This window comes from Hermetia illucens, chromosome 4, assembly GCF_905115235.1.
Source record: "Hermetia illucens chromosome 4, iHerIll2.2.curated.20191125, whole genome shotgun sequence".
NCBI classification, from domain to species: domain Eukaryota; kingdom Metazoa; phylum Arthropoda; class Insecta; order Diptera; family Stratiomyidae; genus Hermetia; species Hermetia illucens.
Window position 1 is genome coordinate 26,618,643 of NC_051852.1, and position 27,948 is coordinate 26,646,590.

The 27,948-nt window shown below is 40.9% G+C and overlaps 1 protein-coding gene across 1 annotated transcript in view; it reads right to left on the reverse strand.

Moving 5' to 3' along the window:
- LOC119655718 (LIM/homeobox protein Lhx1) overlaps positions 1 to 27,948 on the reverse strand; it is a 217,211-nt gene that overhangs the window by 128,915 nt on the left and 60,348 nt on the right. Inside the window, exon 2 of the mRNA XM_038061750.1 lies at positions 8,530 to 8,725. Within this exon, the coding sequence (XP_037917678.1) occupies positions 8,530 to 8,725 (196 nt within the window). The remainder of the gene's footprint in view (positions 1 to 8,529; positions 8,726 to 27,948) is intronic.

Consider the following 27,948-nt stretch of genomic DNA (forward strand, 5'->3'; position numbering starts at 1 on the left):
TCCATCAAAGTTTCTTTACTTTCATCGGTTTATCCTGACGGCGAAAACTCATATTATAGTTTTCAAATAATTGAAGGAAAGTCTTGAAAGGCACTCCCCCCAAGCACATTCGGTTGACAATACCTTTTATCATGCAGCCCTCAAAGGCAATCACCTATGAGACCTTAAGTCCCAAGGCGAACATAAGGAACCACAACCTCTTAAAGTATGCTACCAAGGAAAGGATACACTTTAAGCTAACGTTTAAAAAAGACTTTGCTAAGTGCATGTAGAGCGTAGCCGGGGACAGAGTTGGAAAACTGTTGTCTTGCAATCCGACACACTACAACGAAGCTGGGAACCGGAAAAGGTTTATCGTAATAAAGCCGAACAAATGTTAGGCCCCACGTTGGGCGCCATTTGTAATGATTTGTGAGATTGTGTGATAGCTCGACTTTCGTACTTTTCTAGGTCAACTCCGATGGTTTTGGCTACCGCACAATCTCATAAACCATTACACAATGAAAAATCAGCGGAGAACGGTAGTGGTGTGCCTTTTTGGGAAGGAAGAACGTTGTTGCACCTTTATATGAATGCTACTTTCGAGCGGAGTACGCGAATGGCAAAGCTGAGTACGTCCATTTGAGATAGGTTTAGTAATTCCAGGGATGTGGCAATATTTGTGTCTAGCCGATATGGAATAGTGCCTGTAAGTTAACGACTGATAGAGGCGGATTAAGATTGTGATCACTAGAGTTGTTAGAAGTAGGAGAAAGTGAAATTGTCAGATTTTTCTGACTTCCAGTAAAACTGAAAAGGGCAATCTCCAGACAGTCAGATCAGCTGGATGGGAGCTTTCTAGGTTCCACCTTCATGACAGTTGAAGCAAAGAGGCCGCATTCGGTGAGAAGTGACCTATCCAACCTCATATGACGGTATGTTGGTAGCTAAATTTATCGTAACGACATTGCCATTGTCTAAAGGGCCTCTTTTCCCAGGTCTGCCACCAATTTTGATCAGGATTTCGGCCAGGTGCTTCAGGTCTAGGCAGCGAATTTTCTGGTGCTGAGAGGATGGGAGCTTTGTACTTATGTACTTCCTGTGACTGCAAGTAGGAGCGAGGTGTTGGTAGCTCCATTTTGATTAATTCGTGAGCACAACATAACTGCGAATTATCTTCTTGACAGAATATCTAAATTATATTATATCAATCCCTGAACGGGTATTTTGCTTAAAATGGGGGGCACGACTGAGCCTATTATTACGAAATTTGATTAAAACATAGTAGTAAGTGGTATCATTTTTTGCTGAGTTTGAAGAGACTCCCCATACATGCGAAAGAGGGGTGCAATCTTTTTAACAGAATATGGTCATGTGGCTTATCAAATGTAAGGGCTTGATTAGTATTCCTTTCTGATACTGATGAAACTCCTTCCTGGGTGAAACATAAAGGATTGAAGGCTCAAAATGTATGCCCTGAATAGTGTAATAGATCTCGTTCGCAGAACTTATCCAACCGAAAAATCTGAAAAAAAATCACACTGGTGCATCTTTACAAAATCCAGATTTGTGGGTTGATGGTTGGATTTCAAAGCTTAAGTCGAGTAGCAGAGAGTTAAATGGTGTGTAAGAAAAAGCAGTGCAAAAGACACCGCTGGCTTTAACAAACTTGCTAGTACAATGGTATAAGAGCGTGGATCAACGGTCTGTGGAGCTGGATTAAAGAGGTGCGGAATTGATAGGTCAGCATTCGCTACTTTGCAAGCTTTGTCCGCTTGGCTGACAAAAATTCAGGGGTGGTGATTATTCGATCACCACTTTATGTGAATTATATTTCCTCTGTGTAGGGATGATGTCCTTGGAGAGAAGTTCCTTGGAATTGATTTCCAATTCCCCCGAGCGTCCGAAAACAACTAGTTAGTGGACATCTTTCCCTAAACACCCCTATTATGGTGATGGCATCGGTTGACTGTCTAAATAAGCCGCTGGACTAAAGAAACACCCCAAGGTTCTCAGTTTGACAGATCATCGATTTCCCTATTTCTATTAATGGGCAGAGTATTGAAGGCAAGGACTAATTTTTCTACCTCGTTAGTCTTGTGATGGAGATAACGAACTCTATGTTACCCGACCAGGGCTGTAGAGAGGAAATCCGAGCCCAGAGTGAAAATTATGCGGAAAATGGGGTCCGTGGGACAATTACACGGTTCTCCGGGAAAAATTATACGGACCCGTCTATTATTCCTTTTTTTCATTGAAATTTCTATTCCGGGACTCCCAGAATACTCCAGGCCTGGGGGAATCGCCCGGTTTCCACCCTGTTGTATCCTCACATACTTTCTTTTTCTTTGACATTTCCGGAGAAAACAAATGAAAGTTGTCTTCATCACAAGGCATTGTCTTCGGGAATAATAATCGTATTGAAATTGGGAATCATATCATTCCCTCTAAGAATGGCATAATCATCTCCAAGAAATGCAAAATGTATCCGACAAAGTTGCAAATGCGAACGTTACTCTGAGTATATAATATGTATGTATATAACACTAGACGTAGGAGATCGCCATATACCATAGTGCCATAGTGCTTTATAGCCAAGGCAGCAAAATCGATCTTATTCTATTTGGGGGAGGGCATAACATAGGAAACGTAATGCAAAAAAAAAATGAAAAACAGACATTGAGACCATTTTAGATGTTGCAGCATTCGTCGTTGGGAAAGAGCTTACAATTGTCTTCACCTTAATCTTTCCTACAGCACAGAATTTTTTTTCAGATCCCTAGTGAACTAGGAGAATCTTAAATTAGCCAAATTTGCTCTTTTTTTAAACATTTCTTTTTAAAAATTTGACTGTCCTTCTAAATCCATGAATGCTCAGCTGGGTAAATAGATACTTATTTATAATTCATCTAGTTTGCTATGGTTGTTATGCTATTGCTTTCACTATGGACAACTGTATGGACGGTTCTGAATCACGATTTTGGTTATTATTTAACTGAGTATCAAGGGCATTATCTGCTTCTAGTATCTAGCCAGCAAACCGCCTCACAAGGGTATGCCGATGAGTACCTCGACGTGATAGGTGAACAATTAGTGAATTTTATTTTTATGGGGTGGAATTTAGCTCTACTCCTGATCTCTTAGTTTTGTTAGAGCTGTTAAAAAAATATTCTTGCAGGCAAAGCAAAACCGTTTCAACTGTTACCAGCAGGTCATTGTTTTCGATTTTGTTTTACCTTTTCATTTTTGCTGGAGAAGACTTGAGATCACTCGAACTTCAAACACCATTTAAGGTTTCTAGATCTTTAATGCATATCAAGTTAAGTTTCCTCCAAACAAGGTGGACAATCTTGGAATTCGTCAGTGAGACGAGTGTACTTACGCTCAGATTGAGCAAACTAAGCCTAAACTAGCTGTTAGGATATTGATTAGATAGAAATTGATGGATACATTGTTGTTGAATTAGGGCAGATTTAAAATCATTAGGAAGTCATGGCCCGAAAATGTTTTGGCAAAAAATCTTATCGGTTCTTCTGTTGAATGTCAACTAGTGGTTTCTTGCAGAAACTTTTAGGGATGCTTGCATAATTGATCTTGTTGGGCCACTTATTAGATCACACCCTCAGCGCAGTGGCTTCTGTGAAGTGTATGCGGTTTCTGGAAAATGACTTGCTTTTGGAGATTAGGAATTAATCTAAACTGACCTGCTTCATATTTCTGTACCCGCCATTGGATTTGTGTGCCAAAGATGGACTTTTCACCTGTTGCTGAATTATGAATATTTTTAAATTACTATATTTGTAATATCGCTAGGGGTGAAATAGCAATCTAATCCTGTGCATTGAAGATATCTGAACATTTTCCACATATGTGGAATTCTGAATTCGTCCCCCACACAAAATTGTCAACCTTTCTAGTCTCTTACGTTCCCAGGAATATCTTTTTTACATAACGAATCATTTGTTCAAAAAATCCCAGTTCCTGACTCTCAATCACATTAATTACAAATTAAATGCGACATCAATAACTTTCAATTCATGTCCGTCCTCCATTGGAAACAAAGATATTTGTACAGAAAATTGGAACCAGCGAGCTCCGATAACGAAAAACCATTAAAAGCTAAAACTAATTAAACAACTGTATTTTTCAATCATTAAACAGTGACTAAAAAGGACTCTAACGCAGAAAAAAATCTACCTCGAACGGTGGTCCAGAAAGTATCTATCTTGATTTTTTCTAGAAGCTTTCTAGCTATCAATGCCATGGTGACAATGATGGTAATGGAAATTGTTATCAAATTGAAGCTCCGCCGAAGAATGGATGTTTAATTTGCTGTTTGAGTTAACTACAGTTTTTTGGTCTTTATTTTAAAAAGAATATAAAAGCAGGGAAATCATGGTGGTTGGTTCAGATGAGTTACAGTCTTACATGAAATGGAATTTGCGGAAATAATTGCGAACCAATTCTATTGTAGAATGGTGTGAGATGTTCTGATTTTTAAGGGTGTTTTAAGAAAATGTGGGAAGCTTTCCAGGAAATTGCAGAAAGAGATCATAAAGTTGATTACTTTGTTTTTGTTTATCTATTAAGTCAAACTGTTTGGATTTCGCCCTTCAATATGCCCTTTGTCAGCCATATCCAGTGGTAGATGACTAAGGTATATTTTTTCTATAATCTTTCAACAGAGAAACAGAAATGGACTTGATCGAATTAGTTTCCGTTCAACAGGCCTAGTTCCAGATTCACCAACGCCCTTATATGTATCTTAAGATGAAAATACTTGTCGTTCAGACCAATGAAAGCAAAGCTTGTCTAATACTTGTGGCGCCCTTGAGTATCGAAGCTCAGATAAATGAAAGATCAGCTCCAGGCCGGGATCAAAGAACTATCTCGGAGTTTTTGTGAATTTACCACAGCCAGGACGAAACTGACACAAGAGGACAATCAATCGTAAATAACTACATCGAAAGGGGACTTTTGGAAAACTCAATTTCCAAAGAGTGTCACCAATTCTGGTTCACCTAGATAGAGTGTCTAGCTCGGGTACTAATTGAGTCTCATGCGACTCGACCCTGGCGATCAACAGGCAACTCAAAATAGCTTCGAAGCAATGCGGATGCTTCGCAAAGTTTGATACCATTGTGACAGCCTTGAGTTTTGCCCTACTTTGATTGTATTCATAAGAACTCCCTCTTGATTTGAATTAAAAAAAATCCAGATTAAAATTTTTCATCTGCCATTATCATTTCTCATGAACATTATCAGTTATTGAGAAGAAAGTGATTGATACTGATTTCTCCGAACTAGACAAACACAATAGATAAGTGTCAAGTTTTTCTAATAATTGAAGATTGTTCCAAGCATAACATATATGTAAAAAATTCTCAGCAATGCGCCACAGATTGTGGATGCTATTATAATCACCACTTCAATTGGACGTTGTATATGCGGTTTATAGATGCTATGTATGGCTTGAACTTGTTAAAAAAAGATTTAAAATGTAAATCAGAAAATAAATCTTATTTTTAGTTGGTTATTGAATTACTGCGTATGCAGTAGTTCGGGAACCAGTTTTTCCTTTGTTGAGTGCGGAGTATTTATTAACAATGACGTAATAGTCGGTACATGATTTGGGCCTACCACAATTGAAAATTCCAGCCACTTTGGTCTGGCGTCCATGTCATCCAGTTCATTATTCCCAACAAATTCATGGCGTCTGTCGCTCTTATCTAGTAGCTTCTTACCATAGATGTTGCCTTGATAGATTTTCCTGGCTGCTTCTGCCTTGTCGATTAAGATCAAGTCGCCTCCCCACGCTATTTTGTTAAGTGTGATTTTACCTTGACAGTCAAGTCAAGAAAACGCTCGAGAATTTCGTCATTATACTTGCGTTGGAACCATGCATCTTAATGCAACTAAACCTACCCGGGGTAAACTACTATAGCAAAGACATAAAGTTTCGAGGATAATACCACCGACAATTTCTTCACCAAGGGAGCTAAACTGCTTGACGGCCTAATAAAGAAGGGAACAAAATCACAAAAACAAAAATAACGTGCAAGTGATTAACAGGGAAGGACTAGCCTCGAGTTGATTCTTGTACCTACGCGTCGAGTGGCCCCTGTCTACCTTTCTTCTTCGTGGGGGGCTCGACAGGGAGATATTGTTTGTGAACCAAGAAGCCTGGCCCTGGATTTTCACGACTAGCAAACCTGTTAGGGGAATTTAGTTAGTTGACGGTCTTCGTGATCGTGTTGGTGCCAAGGTAATGCAACGCTGGACTTTCATTGTAACATAGCTTTGCCTTATGTCAGACTTATGTACTGCCTTCCTCCATCTTATCTGCTCTTCCGGAAGTACTTAGTAATGATACTGCAAAATGGTCTTTTACTCAAAATTATGTCACACAAGAAAAACACAATTGGACCGATTCAGTACTTCCAAGTAACTGCAACTTCCAAATGCTATTCCCCATCGCATCACTGGAAGAAGAGGAATAAAAGCATTAACTAGATTTTTATATTGTGGATCTTCCTCCCTTCTCTTTCCATCGCCTTTGTCCCGTTCAGAAGGTCGTCTTGATCGTTTGCACAAATTTTGCTCAGCTTTAGACCTCATTTGGATAGAGTCTAGAGGCTTTTATAATATATCACCATCTATCGTATCAAGCCATCGTTTGGTCATTTCCCTTCAACTTCGATGTGCAGACCAATCTTCTTAGCAAGTGAAATCTGATTAACGTGCATTACATGTCCATGCCATCGAAAACGCCTCTCTCGCAATCGGATCGCTGCATCCCATATCAATCCCGGCTGCCTTAATTTCGGATGTGATTAGGTCGTGTTACGCTCATGGTCCAATCCAACATCTTTGCCTTAATTTCCACGAAGCGCCGTTCATTATCTTTGATAGGCGGTCAGCACTCAGAATCATAGAGGGCGACGATTCTGCGATAAATTTTGGATTTTAGACGTTCATTAATGCGTGGATCACAAAGAAAACCAGTTCATGAATGCCACTTCAGCCAAGTTGCGCTGTTGCGTGAAGTAATTTCATAACACAGTTCACCATTGGCTGATAAAATTGATGAAATATATTTAAGTGCCTTGGTTTTCGGCAGGTGGCTGCCATCGACAGAGGTAGCGCCTGTTCCCAATGAAATCGATCGTCAAGAATTCCGTTTTATTGTGGATCTTCATTTACAGAATCTACAGCGCTCCTCATGCGGTAGTGAGCATCGAGCTAGATTCCACCGTGAAGAGAAATAACCATCCATTCAACATTTTGTTCATATAGTTAATGGGAGAAAGAGCTCGTTGGATAGAAGACTAGATTTTACCTGGAATCCCTCTATCGACTCTCCTTATTTCATTTTAATAATTGGTATGCCTAGATTGCAGTATCTTCCGGCAATGTAATTTCTCTAACATCACCACTTGGAATTTGGAACCAGACCATATCGTATGAAGAATATTCAACAGATGCCGTCAAAGGGTAGTGTAGGTTTCAGGGTGAAACGTGAATTGGTACTCACGATGGAGCATAAAACCTGGGAATCGCCTGCTGAACACCAACAGCTCTACTACTAAACCCTATCTCCAGCTCCACGTGGTGGCCATTGGGAGTTCTCTTTTAATGAAAAGCTGCAGATGGAGAAGGATAAAGGCGAGTCTCACGCGCCTAAAAAAAAGGACAAATTGTGTCAACTGATCCTCCGGGTTGGGTGTTGGGTAGGGCTGACAACTCTACACGGAAAACCGAAGTTATTAAGCCACAAAAGGAGCCTCGGCTTAGATTAACCCCCCATTAACTTTCAAGCTCCTACAGGGGGACTGTAGAGTCCGAGAATGATACCTTCTACGAGACAATAGAACGAACCGTCGAAGTCTGCCCCAGGTATGATATCAAAATCATATTTGGAGACAGTAGGGCCAAAGCCCATGCTCAGACGATACGTTGGCTGCCATAGCTTACATAAGGAATGATAACGGAGTTCGGATTATTCACTTAGCAGTGTCGTATGAAATGGTTGTTGGAAGTACTTGGTTTGCGTGGAAAGCAGTCTACAAATAAACATAAGCCTCTCAAGACGGGACCGCTTTCAACCAAATTGACCATGTGTTGAATGAACGTCGCCAGGGGGCCGAGAATTTTCCCGACAATTTTCCTCCCAGGGACGGTTAAGAGTTCAGAATTAAGTTTACTCATGACGCATGCTTCGGAGGAAGACATGAGGATCGGTAAGATCATGGCCTTGCATAGTAAGTGATTTGATTGTATCAAGTGGACGAATTTTGGGGCTGGGGCTTATTAGACCATGATTCGATCTATGTTTAGTTAGTAATCTTTTTTGCATCATTGGGTAATAATTATTTGGGAATCGTTATTTTGACAATCTACAATCTGATTGATCAAGTCATCATGTCGTACCAAAGTAACCTATTTTTTTTTATTAAAGAATTATTAAAAATAAAATTATTCATGAAATATCTTTTTTTTTATTAAAAATTTATTAAAAATAAAATTGTTCATGAAATATCTTTTACTTACCTAAAAAAATCATTTCTACAGTAAAGCTTGGCTTCACGACTAAAACATTTATCTGTTAGAAGTTGTAAACATTCACAACACCGCACACATGACGCATGCCATCCACGTTCTAATACATTTAATAAAAATTTATCTAAGATGGGTTTGTTACAACCCGCACATGGGTCACCCAAACCCACTGGTGGCTCGCCTCGACCTGAAATGGAAATAGAAAAAAAACGACTGTGAATAATATGAAGTTTTAAGATTCTTGGATTTTTAAATTGAAAGTTTAAATAATTTTGGGGGTGGGGGAGGGGGGAGGTATCTCCCTCCTCAAATATGTATATACTCAATTTATTCAGTATAAAAATAATTTTCTATTGCGTAATTTAATCCGAAAAATGATGGATAGGTAACACTAGTACCTTGTACCCTCCATATGCACAAAATTTATTCGCTTAGTCCTGTTTTATGTAGTGTAAGGATGTGATCCAAAATCACATTCAACGGACTATACGATGATATTCAATGATTCCATCTGGTCCTTAGATCTGTACATATACGAATAAGTGAACAGCTTGAAATGCTAGGCCAGTACGGATGAAAAAAAAAAAATTAAAGCATTCCTTCCTAAGCCTTCATTGATTTGTTAGTTCTTCTAGGTTTAGTGTCCCTGTTACCAATTAGCTGCTTTCAAAAAAGTTAACCGACGGATTCGATCAGGACAGAGGCAACTCATTAGACCCTGCCTTACCTCTGCCCAAGGAGCAGGGTGACCGAAAGTATTGACAGGTGGTATTTACTCGGCGTTAAACCCAAAAAAGTGGAGTCCGTGGACCAATAGAGAGGAAGCAAGTTGCTTTTGAGGTGGTCCGGTCCGTCATCAAGTGGCTGCTTTCCTTCCAGATCTTAATTTCCGTTTGGTGTCCGCTGGCAGTTCTCCCACCTTCAATATGGATAAATATAAAAGCCAAGTCCTCATCGAATGGTAAACGACAATTAAACAAATTCTTTAAGTTCTGTCTGTTGGTTCGATGGGCTAGTATGAACTCGAACTCTCCAACAGACTCATTAGTCGTAAAAGCTCGTAAGAATGTATCCTGGGACGGTAGACCTCTCATCAGAGCTGACATCTTTCAATTTTCCTCTATTCTGAAAGTGCTACAATCCAGGAGACGAATTGGATTGGCTGCAATACTGCTGATAGATAGCCATCAGAAAGAAGGGAATTTTCCCTGAAGATCATTGACAACTCCGCATAGATCACTTTCTTATCTCTAAATCATGGGTCTCTATTGTCTCCAATACAGTCTCAACTTGATCTCGGCTTAAGAATACACTCAGGGCCTTTCCTACTTGTCGTAAGAGGCGACTAAAAGGGACAGAAATCTGTGGACTAGCAACCTGAAAGTTTTGAAACTTTATTGCTATCGAAAGGTCAACAACGCCTCGAATAGGGACGGCAACGACCTTTGGCTATCGAAAACGGACTATGATTGGTTTCTGGAATGTTCGCACGCTCCTCGACAACGGTAGCGAGAGTCCTCAGAATGCTCACTCTCCCTCTTGCGGCAATGTACTTTTGTACTGTGTAAACCCAAGTAGTAACAGACGCAAAGCTTTTGTCGGGCTGCTTCTAACGGCTACCGCAAGCGCGCTTTATTGACCTGGGACTCGGTTTCTAGGTGAGTATAGCTCTGGCATATATACCAAGGGTATGTGGGCAAGCGAAGCGAGAACGGGTAAACTGGATCCTTTACAGTTTAAATTTTTCAGGCCAAAGAAAGAAAGAATTCCCAGGACAACAGCGTCAGAATAATAATACCTTACATCCATGTTAACATGGGCACAGTCTTGTATCAGTTGACAGATGCATAACGTGATATCCAAGAGGCGTTAGGTGATTTCCGTAACAAATATCACGTGGAAATGTGTTAAGGGATCAGGAACACTCTGACCTCCTAAATAAGCAAAATGCATGGCAATATGTCTTCCTTAGATGGACATAGAATTCCAGCTGTAGATAAAATGTTTACTGGTTTGTAGGATGAGAAAATGAGGAGGTAGAAATTGACGGTGGCTTGTCAATTTCGCTTTTCGATATTGTCGATAGAGTCTCACCATCTGAATAAACATCGTCGGCATGACATTTTTTTGATTCACTACGGGGAACCGATGAGCTAGTTGGAGTAGTCAAGCATTGACAAGGAAAGGTGCATTTGTAGTACCATAGGTAACGGTTGAAAGTGTATAAACGAAGACTAACTGATCTGTACCAGGGAATTTTCTGAAAAATTCGTTTCTTGCTTGTCACTCAGGAACTGTTGGAATATCTTAACGCGGGCGGAAGTAACAATACGTTAGAAGGATATTGATATCTTGCAGGAGCAAAATCAAATTGGGATATTATCAGCTTTTATATTTTTGTGATGCGTTGAATATGTCAAGAATTTTTCAGGGTTGACTATTCTTCAATCCAACATGGTGAGGTAAAGGACAAACAGGGGAAGATTTCGCCTCAGTCTCGAACACGTTATGGATATGTCGAAGCGATTAATACTCCTGTATAAAGTTAGAGTAGCAGGCTTAGGCTGCTTTGCAAGGCGTCACTTAAGTTGAAGCAATAATGCTTTTGCTTTTTAGGTCATAACCTCCGTCCACGGGAACTATCAATCGCAGCTGTTTTGTAATATTGACTAAGAAAACGCATTTCAAAGTCCGTGTAAAGCTATTGAGCAATTGTCTCCATTTTGTTAGGATGTCTGTCTGTCGAAAAAAAATCTTGTTACTCAGGAGCGCCAGTTTTTTTGCTTCAGTGTTATTAGTTTCCATTGTACCAAAGCAGCTGCCATCGCTTTAGTGTTTCCAACTTCAGTCTCACCTAGACATCAATAGGTTAATAATTGGCAATATGATGACGCTAGTGTTCCAAACAATGGGGGCAGCATTCAAAAGTTTTCCCGACCAGTCGAGAAGCAAAATCTTGACAGCTTTGTTTGTCTAATCTAATAAGGATGGTAATGCGAGATTGGGAGCCACGAGGTAATGAGTAATTTGAATTACGACTAATCCTTTTCCGTCATTTAGGTCATATGGAAATACCGAGGGAGACAAAGTGGAGGTTTGATCATGTAATCTGCGTTAATTAGAATTTACTAGCTTACATATATCGGCCTGAACATTCAACTCGGTGCAAACGACCCTAAAGCAAACCGAAACACGCTAGGTGGTGATTTGAGAGCCTTACCCAGGCTCTACCCAGCAGAAGCCTATGACCAGTAAATCGGACGAAGTGGAATTTCCCGACATTTTTATGTGCAAGGTCAGAGTTGCTCTAGCTCAGCTGCTAAGTCACACTCTGTGAAAGGAGGTTCCACGATTTTTTAAACATTCGAATTTGTGGAAAAGTGAGCCGCGACTTAATAAGAAAGTTTGACGATCCTTTGAAAATGTCACGGTTTTTGGAAGAGATCCTTGAATAACCTGAAGTTTCCAAAATTAAAAAAAAAAACAGATTGAAGATTGTCTGACGTTTCAACAAGATGTGCCGAAACCTGTAGGCAATTAAATTATTTTTTTCAACGACCCAAGTAAATGGAAACTTAGCGATCGACAGCAGGGCTATAGCGACGTCTATGTTACTAAAAAGCAGACCTGAAAAAACTCTCTTCCAGCAGGTACTACACTCTTGATCTTTTCCTTCTTAGATCCTTGATTGTGCCATGGCCCAGACCACATCCTTGGATAAATATTCCGGCTTTTGTGGGTTTTTGGGCACGGCTTTCTTGTTTTCCCCTTTCGCTGTTAAGTGTAGCCTTCATCGTTACTGTTGCAATTAACATTTCGAATCGAAAATGGTTTTACGGAGAAAATGTGGACAAAGAAAATCAATTAAAATTTGCTAAATCCCAGTGTCAGTTGGATTTTTCTTTGGTTCAGATACGCTTCGCAAAAATCAAGGACCAATCAGCATTGATCCTTCATCTTCGCGAACTATCTAAAGTACTTTTTATAAAAACGAGGATATCTTCAGTCTGGTGAGAGACCTGGCACCGTTGCACTGGATTGAGATAAGCAAACATCTTCCTATAGTTTTACCACCGTTCAGGATAGCTTGTATAAAGAAAGAAGTTTTGAGAGCTGAGTTTGATAAGTTTCTTGATCACGGAGCCAATCATCGAATAATTCGAGAGCTCCTGGAAGCACCAGTGGTGCTACTTCTCAGGAAAGAGAGTGGGAGCCTGCAAGTGGCGAGTTGGTATTGTATAATGGCTAATTTCTTGGTATGGTTGCTTCATCATGCATTAGGGGCGAGTTTGAACCCAGGTGATCAAAACAGGCTACCATAAGCAGGAGCATGGAGGAGGTGATGGGCGAAGGGGGACAATAGCGAATTAGTCGAACGTCTTTCACTGATGACTATAGTTATGGTTTCCTATTTTTGACATCTTCTGGTATTTTCCTGATGACATAATCCAATGGTAGGTTGAATAGGCAAGGGCCAGGTCATCTCCTTACTTCAACCTTGACATCGTTTGAAAACTAAACATTGGTAGGTAATGTATTTGATTTGGATCCTTATCTTTAATGAAGTGGAAGATATTATGGAGGATAAAAATAAGATAAACCGAAACTTTTTGTGAACAATGAAAGTCCCTTTCTACAAATAAAGTCATTTTAATTTTCTATTGTCTTCTGCTGTATGAATAATGATCAAATCTCAATTAAGCTGTTCAAATTTATTTCCAGCACAGGAAAATTTCCCCAAAATTTGGAGTCTTATCTGGGAAAGTCTCATTTGATCTTGAAGGAATCATTCATTAAGTTATCACCTGAACCAAAAACGTGACAGAACCATGTGAAAATGCCTCTGTCCTGGCCAACAAAAAAAACTGAACGAATTAAAAGGAACATTAATCATACTCAACACAAAGTCTACAACAACTTCATTTGCACGTTGTCTTTTTGTAACGACACAATAGTTTCCATGAATTTATCTGCAGCGAGGGCATTGCATGTTACACTTTTATAAATATTGTTAGATACGTTCCGGCCAATTTAGTTGAAAATGGTCGTTCTCAAGCTCGGGCTTGGGCTCTGGCTACTGTGTATGAAATAGCTCCTCGTTGGCAGTTTGTTTTTATAAAATTCACTATAAGTAAGAAAAATTACCACATTATTACTGGCATCTCTTGAAATTACGAACATATGTAAAGATTTGTTCAGATTTTCATGCTATTATGTAGATACTTGGGGGGATAAGCTATGGGCTGTGGCTCGTTTTCTAGTAGGAAATTAAAATGTTAATGAAGTTCAATGCAAGTGCTGCTGAGTGCGGATTAAACGATTGACGCCCTCATATGTGGTTATAATGAGATTGTTATAAATGTCATTTTTTAGGATTTGCTTATTTCTGGAAAGATCCCACAATGTTTATAAAATTGAATGGCCTTTTACTGAACAAAACCCACACTTTGCATACAATGGCTTTTAAGTTCAGATGGGAAACTGAAGTTTCTACCTTTGGGATACTGTTTGTGATACTGATCCTCAGAGGGTATTAGATCTCTTGTATCTTACATTACTGCCTCTGTACTTCTAGGATGAACTTCGCTGGGGATTTCCACTCTATTTTCATAATGTAGTAATATACTATCATTAAGCAGAAAATTAGCATAGCCGACGTCTCCTTGCGCTAAGGGTGGTCAGTCCTGTTCTATTCTACCTAGCGGCGCTGGAAAATGAGACAAAACTGGGAGTGGGATATCGGCTAAGTGCACTCCTGATGATCAGTGCTTACCGGACAGTATCAGGGGAAGCAGCATTCTTGTTAACAGGGTTTCTCTTCATAATCATCCTAATGAAGGAAGGCTCCAACGCCCCCCCCCCCCCCCCCCCCCCCCCCCCCCCCCCCTTTGACAGTAATTAACGCTTTGGCAATCTATCCTAAAATGAACACACCGCATCAGTCTGAATACGTGAAGATAGATTGGATGAAGCCACGGCAAAATGAGCTACGAGACACGGTTTTAGAGGGATTCGGTGACGAAGATTCGGATTCGTCATACTGTCAGAGGTAGGTGAGCAAGATTGGAAGCTGTTGCAGATAGTTCATGCTGGTTGTAGAGAAAGAATAAAGTCGAAAAGATAATTTGAACTATTTGCAAGAAGTTAAGGCAGGAAGAGCTCAGAAGAAAAAAGAAAATAGGTGAGAGAGGTACAACAATTAAGCCCACCCTACCAAGGATGCTTGATAAAAGCAAGAGTCCCATTTAACTACGCTAGCTAATGTTAGATTGTGAACTTTTCCTCCTTTTAATGATGAAAAAAGAACTATAGATAATGAGACACATTGGACCGACCCATGAACAAACACATTGAGCCGATTTTCCTAGGGATTTGCTTTCCTATCTATTCACAGTTCGACTGTGATCTTAGACTTCAATAAGGAAAATTCGAATTCTTTGGACTAATTTTTTCTCTTCTATGGTATAGTTAGATATTTTTCTACGGTCTAGATAAAAATGTAATTAGTTGCTTAACCCTTGGGTAAAGCCTTTGCAACATGTCCTGCTGATAGACAAGACTCTCTTTTAAAAAGAAAAGCTAAATGCATCATCTAAAATTACTTTTCTTCCTATGTCAGATATTGTACTAAAGTAAATTATGAGGCCCAAAACTGACAAAACGTTGTAGAGGTTTTTCACTTCCATATCCCTTTAATGCTCACGGGATTCAGTCGGATCTGGGGCTTAGAGTGTTGCTCCTACAGGATAATCTACAATAATTTAGTTGATCTACAACTTTTACAGTAGACCTGAATCTGTCAGTATTTTAAAAAAATCTTAAGCTTATCATTCTAGGATTTATCAGACCGGTTAGATATGTCACTTTACCAGTACAGGAACCGCCCTGGGCCCCATGGTTTATGTCAAACAGCGAAACTTTTCATGTCTACTCTTCTAGATGTACTTTATAATGTTTCTAATAATCTTTCCAATTTCGAAAGGAGCAATTTCGCTAAAACAACAACGAATAAGGTGCACCAACAAGGAAGGCGAATAGAAATGTCAACGGAGATATAAATGTTTAAAGTTTTTCCCAAGGTTCCTCCAAAAATCAGCAATTTTCTTGGTACTCAGACCCTCCCCCGATAGCAGTGATCACGAATTACGCTCCGTTTTGTGAAACTCTAAATATTAAAGGCGATTTAAGCGTGTCTCTCTCGGTGTTAATCAAGGAAGCGCCCTCTCTTCACTCCTCTTTGTTCTTGTCATGGACGTTGGCACACATGAGTTTCAATGTTCAGTATCCTGCACACTATGCAGGCAACGTGTTGCTAGGGTCTTACAACAAAACTAATCCTGAGAAATTTGCTACAAAGTGGATTGAGTGCCTCATGCAGCACGTTCTTTGACTAAACCTAAATAAAACAGAGTTTTTGGTAACCGACCCTAATAAAACAGTATATATAAGTATGTTGGAACAGTGCTCTTGGCTAACGGTGTATTTCGCAATGCAATGCGCAACTTCCACTACTGGCGTTTTTTGCGATCGACGCATCATTGAATGTCTCAAATTCAAAACCTACCAATATGTCGTTGTTCACCCTGTCGTCCTCTAAGGCTCTGATTATTGGCCGCCTACTAAAGTTAATGAACGTCGTCTTGCAGTGATGGGGACGAAATGCTGCTTTAGATCAGTGGCGTAGGTTAGTCTCGGTTGGCTTGGCAGGGGGAAGCGCACCTCCAAGCACTCAGACATTTTGTAAGGTTCCTCAAATTAACAGCTGCGGAGTTCGAAGGTGTTATTTAATTGAAAGGTACGGTCAGTTCTATAGTCTATTTTTCCGCGAACACACTTGACACCGATCGTCTTCTATGACTGACCGCCGATAAGTCTGTAAACTTAAAAGACTCGATCATTCTTCTTTTTTTTATGACTGCGGCTGAGAATGTTTGCTCAAAGTCAAACGTGGAAACCATATGATCGCCAGACGTCGGATTTACCTGATGCTTGGCCACGGATTTTCAGATGGAAGCAATGATCACATGATTGGTCACCTTTCCATTCGGCAATAGTAGGTTTGCAATTGAAGGTTTCTTATGAATATGTCTCATATATTATGGTGAAAGTCCCCAGGTGGTAGCTATCGCAATCATAGAGCAACAGGACCATCTGCCAAATTTCTGATATTGTTTCCACATGGTAGCTTGGAGTCCTAAATACTTGAATGTTTATACCAGCTAGATTGGAGTTTGTCGGAGGTTGTCCGCAAATTTGCTGATTATTTCCGCTAGGTCATTCGCAAATGTTTATGCAAAGGCATTTTTGTCTTCCAGGAGGTATACCAAGGTGCCCATCACTCCTTCCTAGGGGCAGCAGTTAAGACATTCTGCCTTAAGATCGGACCGATTCCGTGCTGTCTTGCTGCGCTAAAAATAGCTACGAATGAGGCTTATTTGAAGGCACTCTGAATGCTCAAGATAGCGCCTATAGCATATTGTTTTTCGGATATGACCTTGTCAGTTTTTGCTGTGAACTCATGGAGTGTCGTTTTCATCGACTTGTTTTTCTGACATTTTGCCTGCAGTGAAGCGGCCACCTAGGAATGCAACTAATCCTTGTTCTCCAGTCTAATCGGAAGTTTCACTGATCAATCGGAAAATGATTGGTTCCTTGTAGGCGAGTTTTCCTAATTTGGGAATAAATATCACCTTCTGCCTACGTGAGGTAAATGGAATATAAATGTGTGCCAAGCATTCGCGATGTATAATCCCAGTAAGTAGATCCAGGTTATTTACATCTTCTATTGCATCTACGTCCACATATTTATGGACTTATGGAACGAGTTAAATGTCCCTTTTACTCGTTCAAGTGACATTTACTTTGCATACCAAACTCTAGTCGTAGCTGTATAAGGTTGTCGGCCTTGGGATGGGATTTTGGATGCTGTTCGAGTTGGTTTTCCTGTGAAGCGTAGATCTTCCGGTTGTTGGCTGCGTTCTTTGACAGGAATTCGCTTTAACTAAGAGGTTGCCTCAAGTGAGTTAGTCTCGGTTAGCCGAGCTTATGACGTCTTCATGTCGATTCTAGCCCAAAAGCTGAATCAGACTTCAGAGCTCGATTGAAAATTGCCCTCTTCTCTTGCCAAATCCATTATGGTGTTTACCTTTCCTTGGCGTGCTGAGTGAACAACTCTCTCGGAAAGCTTCTCTCATATCGGCCGTTATCATCTAGTCTGCCTTCTATATCTGACAATTTGATGCACCTCCCAAGGATTATGGCTCGGGCGCTCAGCTCTTGTTTGCACGTTGCCCAATCTCTTCTCTGCGGATTCCGATACGATCCATACAAACTACGAATTAATCGCACCTGTGATCTAAGATCGTCCGATAGGCTCTATTCGCTGAAAGTAGCAACCACTGCAGGGAATGTCATCGTGAGATCGAAGACTACTCGGCGTATTGCATTGAAAAAAATGGGTTAATTCCTTAAGTTCAGGATCTGAACTAATAGAACTTTTCCAGGAAGTATGGTGCGCGGTAACATTGCATCCTGCTATTATCTCGATGTCCTTACCCTTGACACAAAGGGTATTTCGCCATTCTCCATAGGGAAACCAAGCAGAGCACCAAAGAACTTCCCTACCATTTCTTTGAGTATTTACGGTTCATTTAACCGTAACCATCATGTAGGTCGTTAATAAAGATAGCCTGAAGACCCTTTGAATCCGTCATGAAGGAGCGGGGTTTAACGCTTCCGTTGACATATAACAGGTCAGCATGTCGGAAATTTAGATCTATCATTTCTGCACCAAAAAGCCATGGGTTTTGTAGGAGGTGTAACATACTCTCGTCCGAAGCGGGAGCCTCTGCGTGGATATACCTACCGTGGAAAAATGGTGTGAAAGAAGCGTCATTGCTGATGAAAGCACATTAGCTAAGATTGTCCTGAGCATTAAAATTGATGGTAACTGGCCAAAAGTCGACTGAAACTGCTATGTCTCGAGACACTAGATGGGCATTTGCGAACCTCTCGACTTCACTCAGGCCGGATTTGCTGTAAACGAGCCGGCTTCGCTGTTGTATGGGATAAAGGTTAAAGAAGAAGAAGCTAAGGGCGCTATATGTAAAAGTACATTGAATAAAAAAGAGTGGACGACATAGTATATATATACGGTGATAATCTATGAGAAGACATTGAAGTCAACAGAAACCGCAGCCATATAGAGCAAGACCAGCCAACACACACGTAGACGATCAACACCCTCGACTAATTGGATACCGTATAACCCATAGACGGAACCCTAGCAAAGCTACTTAAAGCGGATACCAATGGACGGTTGCAGCAGAACTTTCAAGAAATTTACAACTCAAAACGAATACTTGTATCGTCAGGAAAAGATTAATTGTTGAAAGTTGATTCGAGGACCTGCTCCAAGAGCGTAAATGGCATGCTAATAGTCCGCTCAGAGTGGAGCAGTACAAAGAAGACAGTCTAGCCGAAAAGCGCGCTAGCTGTAGAAAAAAAATAGATTCTGTCCTTAATCGTAGCTAGGGGGCAGGCTGTCCTCTGTATCGCACTTTTGTCGACTCCGTTAAAAACCATGAGGTAATATGTAATGTCCGAAGAATGGGTTCCTATTACGACTGATTTTAATTCACTACTATTCGTTATCCAAAACTTGTTACTACGGAGGCAAATAAGGTTTATACTCGGTATATATCCAAGCTTTCCAATGGGAGCATAATAAACCACCATCAGATACTCTGCAAATGTTTACTAGATGAAAATAAATTGCTGAATATGATGTTACTAGCGTCTTCAATTCATCCACTTCCAACTAGAGTTCCTAAATAACCGTGTCATAGTCCTTGCGCTTCACCATTCATCCACCCACCCACCCATAACACATCAAAATATGCATAAATTTCACCATATCTACCCATCAGAATCATTTTGAATAAATTAAAGTAAACCATGCCATCTCCCTAGGCAAGAAATTGTCGTTAAATCTTATCAGTAGCCATTGATCTTATTCGGTCCATATTTATCGGCAAGCTGTCCGTACAAACACGACCCACTCCCTCTGCAGTCTCCTCAGACAAGAACAGACGTTGACGGTGGTAACAGGAACAAAGAAACCTCAGCCGGTTCCGTTTGCCAATTCCTTTGCTTCGTTCGAGATAAGCAGGACATTTACCATTCAGTTCAATTCAATGTGAATGCTATCCTGATCATAAAAAGCAACCCCTTTCCCTACATATTTTGGTTGAATGAAAGTCCATAGATATTTGCAGGGATTTGCTCCTGCTCTTTTTCCGATTTTTGTGCCTGTTCCACATTGCACTTGGGCGATACCATCGCGAAATGGGGTTGCAGCCCTCTCGTGCTCTCCTGTGTGTTCGCATGGTACACATCCTTCCAACTCCCTATCAGACACAGGCAGTCAGTCAAATGTCGCATTAAATGTTGCGTGAGAGTTGAGATAAGGAAAGTCAAAGCATAGTTTCCACACATGTGTGGCTAGATAAGCGCAGTTAATCCCTTTTAGTGAAACTCAGAGCGCTCGTAGTGGATTCTCGGATTGGGAAAGTGCTGATTGTTGTCTCATCAAATGCTTGTGGTCTGCAATGTCTCATTAGTTCTTAACATTATCGACAGGATCGGTTAAAATTAAGTGATTCAAACTGGACTGGATGAGACTCCTTTTTTCTTAATACTACTCGTCTTCCCATGCAGATTATCTCGTGCTGGTTGAACAGTAGCTTTCCCTCCGGGCTTCAGATCGTCATCGTGCTGATTCTGAACATGGTCAATCGGCACTTCTGTTTGGTATGGATGGACTTTTGAAATCATATGTGGGCATGTTTTTGGAGAGTTCGGTGTCATTTGGGTGTTCTTTCGAATTTTAGAACTTCTTGGAAACCATAATTAATGTGGACTTGTAAATAAATAATTATCGATCGATACCTGAAATAACTTGCAGAACAAATTTTAGATAGGCTGGTGTTACTATTCTCAAGATTCCAGTGGTGTTACCTGGTCCGCCAATGTTGTTTCCTTATAGTAAGTACTCTGTTGACAGCTAGGATTAGCATACCTTAATAAGGGTATCCCCATAGAAAGAGGGCGATGCGTGGAGTAGTTTTGCTCTTATGGTTTACAAAAGCTAAGTTGGATGATTATTATGTGCATCCCCAACCCCCGAGTCCACATATTCAAATGCTGTAGACTTAAATTTGGCTGTGCCCTCTTCTTGAGAATATGCCTGGTAGTAGCATTGGCGCCCGCCGAGAACAGATTGCCACACCTAAGGAGTTGAGAACTCTAATCATCGTTGACAGCGAGGATAAATGTTTCTTCCTGGATCTCCGAGAGGGGCATCTATGAAGAGTAGCGTAGCAAGTCCCATACTGGCAAGGAATTTACCATTCCATTACCTCCAACCAGAAACTGAAAGAACATGATAGAAAGGTGGTCGTAGGTCAGTGGTGTGGTCAAGGAAGTTAGCGGTAATCTTATTTATGGCGATGAGTGAAAAGAGTACTGCATAATAACATTTTATCATACGTTGAACATTCAATGAATGAAGTGGCTAGTCACTGTAATACGTGGAAAGGGACTCCTTTTCTGACAAGATTGGAAATCATGGTACGTCAGGTACTCGGGTGAGGTAAAGCCGACGGTCTTCCCTCTTAACGATTGCCTGCAGTTTCTGGCGAACTGATACATTCACTCATTTCAAAATGCTGGGAATGACGGGCCATTTAGAGAGAGTCGAGGAAGGCTTAATTGGCAAAATCTCAAAAAGGGAATTGGAAGAGTGTTTACTGTTCCATAAACAAGAAGAAAAATAATGCTGGAATGTATCAAAGGATATCTTGATAGCTCCTCGATTATAGTACCAGTAAACAAGGCGTTAAGCCAAGATTATTCGCTTGGTCAATGTGCCAAAACAAATGGTCCTTTATCTAATGAAATATTTCGAGGAGCTTGCCAATACCTATGTCCGCCGAAATTTCGCATATTTGAAACATGCAAAAGAACTACCATTAAAGTATGTGAAAAATGGACAGTGACATTGAGGTATTAGCGTACCCATATTATTGTCAAAAAGCTGAACAAACTTAACTTAATGAAGTTTCAAAAAAGCAGACATTTCAGCAATAAAAAGTTCAAAGTATGACTGCTACATAGCTGACAGTTGCTACGTTAATAGGGAGCTCGGTTTCATATAAATTTAGTCTACGGCGTCAGTAATTTCTTCAGCATGGCACAAGTTCCAGGGCTGTAGAGGGGAAAACCGAGGTTGGGGTGTAAAAATATACGGACCCTTTTATTATCCCTTGTGACATTCAATTTGCTATTCTTGACCACTCTCATTGGACCTTTTATGCTTAAAATATACTAAAGAGTGCAGCGCTTTTCCTGGGATTTTGAGAGACTATAACAAAGGAGGGATGGCCTATGCACTCTGAAATCAGCCGAAGACATTGTATGGGCGTATGAGTGAAAACGACATTTTTCAAAAAACTTGACTGATGGTTTCGTCTATGGCAGAGGCAACTCATCAGACGCTGCCTCATATCTAGCCTGGGAGCAGCGTGGCCGAAACTAACGATAGGTGGTAATCGCTTTATTTATATATAATCGCAAATACGCATGTCGTGTTGCGAATTATATTGAAGTGAAATCTGTCCTAAGTTCAGACCTAGACCAGGCAAAAGTGAATTTTTTTGTTTGGGATGCTGGGAGTCCTGAGTCCGCATCCACTTGATGACGGACCGGACCTCTCTTTCGACGGTCCTGTTTTTTTATCTGCGTCCCGTTCTTAAGAGAAACTTCGACAAATCTACCTACGTTAATGCTGAAACGCTGGACGAATTTCTGATTACCGCGGATGGCCGCTGGCTACTTTGCCCCTATATGCCACTTAGAATTCCGACGCAAAGATCCAGGACAGATACAGTACAATCGTGGAAATGTTGGAACGTTGTGGACGTTCAACACATACCTGACTGTTAAGAGATTCCGGTGAAGTATGTTTCTTTTGAGGATTTAATCTTTGAAATGACTTCTCAAAAGGGCGTCTAATTCGGTACGTTAAGCTTTATATTCCAGAGCACAAGTCCTACCTCGCAAAACAGACGAAGTCATTTCGCTAAGCACTTGTGTTTTTCGGCCAGGGTTGGAGGCAGAGGATGCGGTCCCGAAAAATTATTCGTCCCGCAATTTTTTTAGTATCTCTTCAATTCGGCCTCCTAAAAAAAACCCAACGCATTGTTAGAATCACTCCTTCTTCCCCTCCTGATGGACTTGCTTCTGAACAATCTTTCTGAATTTTGGTAGTTGTGTCTGAGGAATTGCTCGATTTAGCGCCGATTTATGTTTTTTACAGTTAACAAATGTGTTACATTTATCTCAGCGGAACAGCTGGGGAGTTAGATGAATGTCAGAGACTAGCCTGCGTAATTATCAGTGAGGAGCAATGAGGTCATGTGTAACGACATCCCTGTAAGCCCTTTTGCAATTAGCTCCTCTCCATCTTCATATAGAGATGTCCGCAATGAGCGCGGTTTTCAGAATGGCCGGGAGTATCGGTAGGGCGGAGAGATGTTTAGGGGGAAAATTGATCTTTTTTCTAGGCGGTATTCCGAATTTCGAATACTAAACCAAAACATGACAGCGAGGTTTCTTTTTGGTAAGAATTTTAAAACACGTTGGGGTAACAGGGTAAACTGAGAGAGCGTGACAGTGAGCTACGGTTTAAACAAGCAACTGAGTACTTGGTATCTTGACAGATTCCTTTTGGCAGAAGGAGCGGACTGCAGGGTTATTGGTCCAAGGAAAACGTACTTTGAACCAATAAGTAAGCATAGTCCAGGTGGAAATTTACTCCATAGATAGATGTGCCTATTATATCCTCGAAAAGAACTATAGGGAGCAGAACATTGCCGTTCTGACCGATAGGCACTTAGGTTCAACCAGGTGAACTCCAAACTGGCATGGGAATGCTTTACGAGACTGAACACGATTGACTCACACAATGGGGTTTGGATACTCTGGGTTCCAGGCCATATTGGATGAATGGCAATGAAGCAGTGGACGAACTAGGCAAGAATGGATCAGAATCCTGTTGTGGAATCGGTAACGAGTTTGTTTCTAACTTTGAAAAATGAAGAGGAATGACTAAGGCAACTCCACTGGGCGAATCTGCCAGGGATAGAACAGCCCAGGTTGCTCATGGGGGGATGCGAACCCAGACCCTCAAAGGATTGTTTGAACCAAACCAAAAAGACCCTATGAATCATAGTGGGAATACTCACTGGTCACTACCGACAAGACTATCACCTGGGAAATATAGAAATAGTGTACACTGCCTGCAGGTTCTGTGGAGGCATAATAATTCTTCTAGGACACAGTGCAACTTCCGTTAACAGAAGTTATTATTATTATTATTATCTCGATGTTGCCCACATTTGGATAATTTTCTTTTTTTGCCTTTTTCGCATTTTTTTGTCTTCAAATCTAAAATTTACGGCAATGCCGTCCATCCTGCCTCTATCTATGGTTTTGAGTGTTGGCTGACTATAAAAGACAATGAACGGCGTCTTGCGATAATGGAGACGAAGATGTTGCATTGGGCTTGTAGCGTGACACGTTTTGATCAAATCTGAAATGAGCATATCCGCGATTGATATCGGGGTACACCGATCGTGGAAAAACAGCGAGACAGGCGTCTTGGATGGTATAGTCATGTAATACGCGCTAACGAGAATTCACTTGTCAAGATTGGTCTGAACATCGAAGTGGATGGTAAACGACCAAAAGACCGATGATAAACGACCAGGTGGCTTGGTACGCTGGATGAGGATTTCAAAGTCTCGCGATTGCCTGAAGGAAAAGAAAGAGAGGCCTGAGGAAAGAGAGAGAGGAGGAGGTGATGAATGGGCTCCAGTATTCACTCGGGGACTGGATTTTCTTTCTACAGCTCTGTTGATGAGGCGCTCGTCGGTAGCGTGGCAGTATTGCGTGTAGCCTGACTCCTCCCTTGCTGAATTTGACCAGGTTAGGATGTTAAAAACTGTTGCCACAGGATCATCTCTTGTGGAAAAGGACTATTAAATTTTCCGCTAGGTGCGAAAGCCACGCCGTTATTCGTTACCTAGTTACGAAGGTAAACACCCCAGTTTAGGCTCTTAATAAGGTTGAAGCTGTTTACCCTGGTGTCTGAAACTAAAAACAGTTCCAGCATTGATGTCTCACCTTTTCACGCTCCACCAAAAAATTCAAATTCAATTTCGAAAAAAACCATGGCATCCGAGAGGTCTTTAAGGCATAATTTTGAATGAATATCTGGCTCAGGAGGATACTATCGACGCGGGAAGGTGCCTTGAGACCCTAAAAAATTGAAAAGAACGATTTAGAATAAAAGAAGGGGCGTGCTAGACATGACTAGAGAATTTGCCTCCTGCACGACAATTCCATACCTCACATGGTCAATTCTAAGAGGCAACTCCGGGATTCATTTAAAAGGAATCTTTTGAACCATCCCCCGAATTCCTTCTTAATTTGGTCTCTTCAGATTACCATATTTTCACTTCATGGGAAGAGGAAGCACAAGTTAAGGGGGAATTGGAAAAGGGCGTGCGGGAGACTTTTTTCAGGAGACATCCAAAAATGAAGTTTAGGTAAAGCAATTGACGTGCCTCGTACTTCTCAGGCTAATATATTTCCTTATATTTTAGCTGGGTGCTCACAGGTGGCGGTGAGGATGACGTGTCGGCTGAACCAAAACCAAGTGGCAGAGGAGACCCTCCATAGTGGTGGCACCGGGAAACGCTGTATCGCTTTGGCGGCCGTGATGCAGTAGGCAAATGCTCCAAAGGCCTAATCAGGGCGATCAGACCCGAGTCTGCACGGGGACTCATCTGAAATGGCAAATTGGTCACGAAATCTTACCAGGGGTATACTGGTACCTTGGGAACCGGGATAGACTCTGGATTCACATACTTCAGGAGAATTCCTGTTGTATGATATGTGCGTCCAGCTCGGTTGTTTTTGGTTGGCCCCCTAGTCGGAGCTTCATTGGGGTTGTGGTTGCGTTCAAGCGAACAGAGACCTTCGGGTCTCAGCGTGGTGTTGCGTTTCAACACGGGTGTCGTACTCCTTATTTCGGTAGAGATTTAGGTATGTCTTGCATCCACCAGTATGAATTCTGAGCCATGCACTTGGTATAGACTGGTATCGTTGTTGCTTGTCACAGTGGGGCTCTGATTGTGGTCACAAAATCAATCCGTGTCTTAAGAAGACCATGGGATTAAGTCTCCATGACAGATACTCACGTAAAATCCCTAGGACTCATTTATATTTTAACGGAAAACTGCCACCAAACCGAAGAAATGTCTTCCAACTGATAAGTCACTCTCAAGGAGTATAGACTATTTCCAAAAAAGTCCGATTTGTTTCAAAAATATCTCAAAGTTTTTGTCCGATTTCCTAAAAAAAGATGCTCATTTTTCATACGAAGTGACACCTCTCTCCCTCAATTTTTCTGCCAGTCATTAACACGCAACTCTCACACGGAACTTGGTGTGATTTATCTTGTTCTGTACACCAAATACCACGATTTACATCTCCTCTCCACAGAAGAAGTACTCATTCCATAAACATATCTTTTCCTGAGTAGATGGACCTCCTAATGCCCGCAACGAAATCGAGGCCACGATTCATATGAATTGTGCGTTAATAGCTACCCACTTGTGCCGAAATTTGCAACTGGATAATAATAGTTTGTTAGAATACCTCAGGGTTGGGGTGTGTATATTTAAACAATATAATGTGCGCTCTTTAGCGAAAATCATCCACTTAGTGGAAATACTATATGCTAGCCTGCGGGGTAGAAGCAATTTCGCAATGTAAATTTCCCGGTTTTTCGCCTCTTCGTCCGTCGCATGTGGGAATCGATTAGCCAAGTTTTGGACATGGTGGAGTTTCTTGGGGCTATTAAATCTTTAAGATTTGCAAATCTGAGCCAGACATGGTGTCGATGTTTAAGTCGCTGGAATCATTGTTTCAGACAAGTGCTAACACTTCAAAGGTGGCTGCGGTTGAGAGGAATTGTAAATGATGTTTTGTATTTTGTGGTAATTGAAAGACTTTCACTGGTGGTGATGAGGATTACTGAACAGTAGGAAGTAGGTAGTGGTGTACTTGGGGTTGTTTGTATATTCCTTAATCCTAATTAATTAATAGTTGGTAGGCGAAGACAGGGTGAACCCTTCCTCGCTCATGTCAATTCTCAAAATTCGGAGCCCAGTACGTGATCTTCCATGTGAAGCAACTGAGAAGATACATTAAATGAGGTTCAGTGGTGAATTCCACAAAGAAGTTCAACGAAGGTCGAAAAGCTTCTGCTCACTTCAAAAAAACTACCCTGCCTTGAACCTACCTGATCTGCATCTCATATTCTCCTATGAAATCTTTATTCCAAAATGACCCCAAAATCGGTTTATGCGTATTAAGTTAAAAGCCAGCATCTTGGCTCCAATGGCCAGTAATGTATTAAGGCTAATCAAAAGTGAAACAACCGCAACTTCCAATGTTTTTTTTTTCTGTTAAAAACTGGGCGGGCATTTTGAAAAAAATGCTATTTTGAACGTTAACAGTGAATGATTGATGACAACATTGACAGAAATTTATTATCCGAGCTAATATTCAGATATTTGTGGGAGGAGAAGAACGACAGATACTTTGATATATGGTAAGATACCATCAGCCATAACAGACTTCTAACTTCCACTCGACCGAACGTACTATACACCAGGATCCTTGTAGCAATTTTGAATTTTTCGTGAATATTAAATACGTCGTCGCGTTTTGAATATGCTAATTTCCTGCTCATAGGAAGCAGGAATAGAATCGTATCTAAATACAGAACATCTTACTTAGTCTTGTTGGCGCAGCTAGGAAAGTACATGGTTTTGTTGATTAAGTCTTGGCGTTTCATTCGACTGTTAATTACACGCGTCGATAGAAGTCTTTTTGCATTTGAATCTTGCGTGGATATCTTAATCGAAAAGTAAATATGATATATGGTAAGTGGAGCGGATAATTGGTCTGGAGATATTGGCTTCTGTTATGCAAATGATGTGCCAATGATTTATTCTGTAATTGCTCGAAATTTACATAAGATTTTGAGAAGTGCTTTCAGGGTTGATTTCTTTTAGAGCCCATGAAAGGAGAGAGCTTTGGTTTACGCGACACAGAGGTCGCGATTACTTAGGAATGCCTGCAACATGTGGAAGTATATTCTACCACTAATCATGGATGCATCTTCAGCCCCATAAAAGATGATCTGAATAGCAACAAAGTGATCCCTTCCATCTGCAACTACGCTTTCTCGTCTCAATTACGAGCCCCAATCAATTT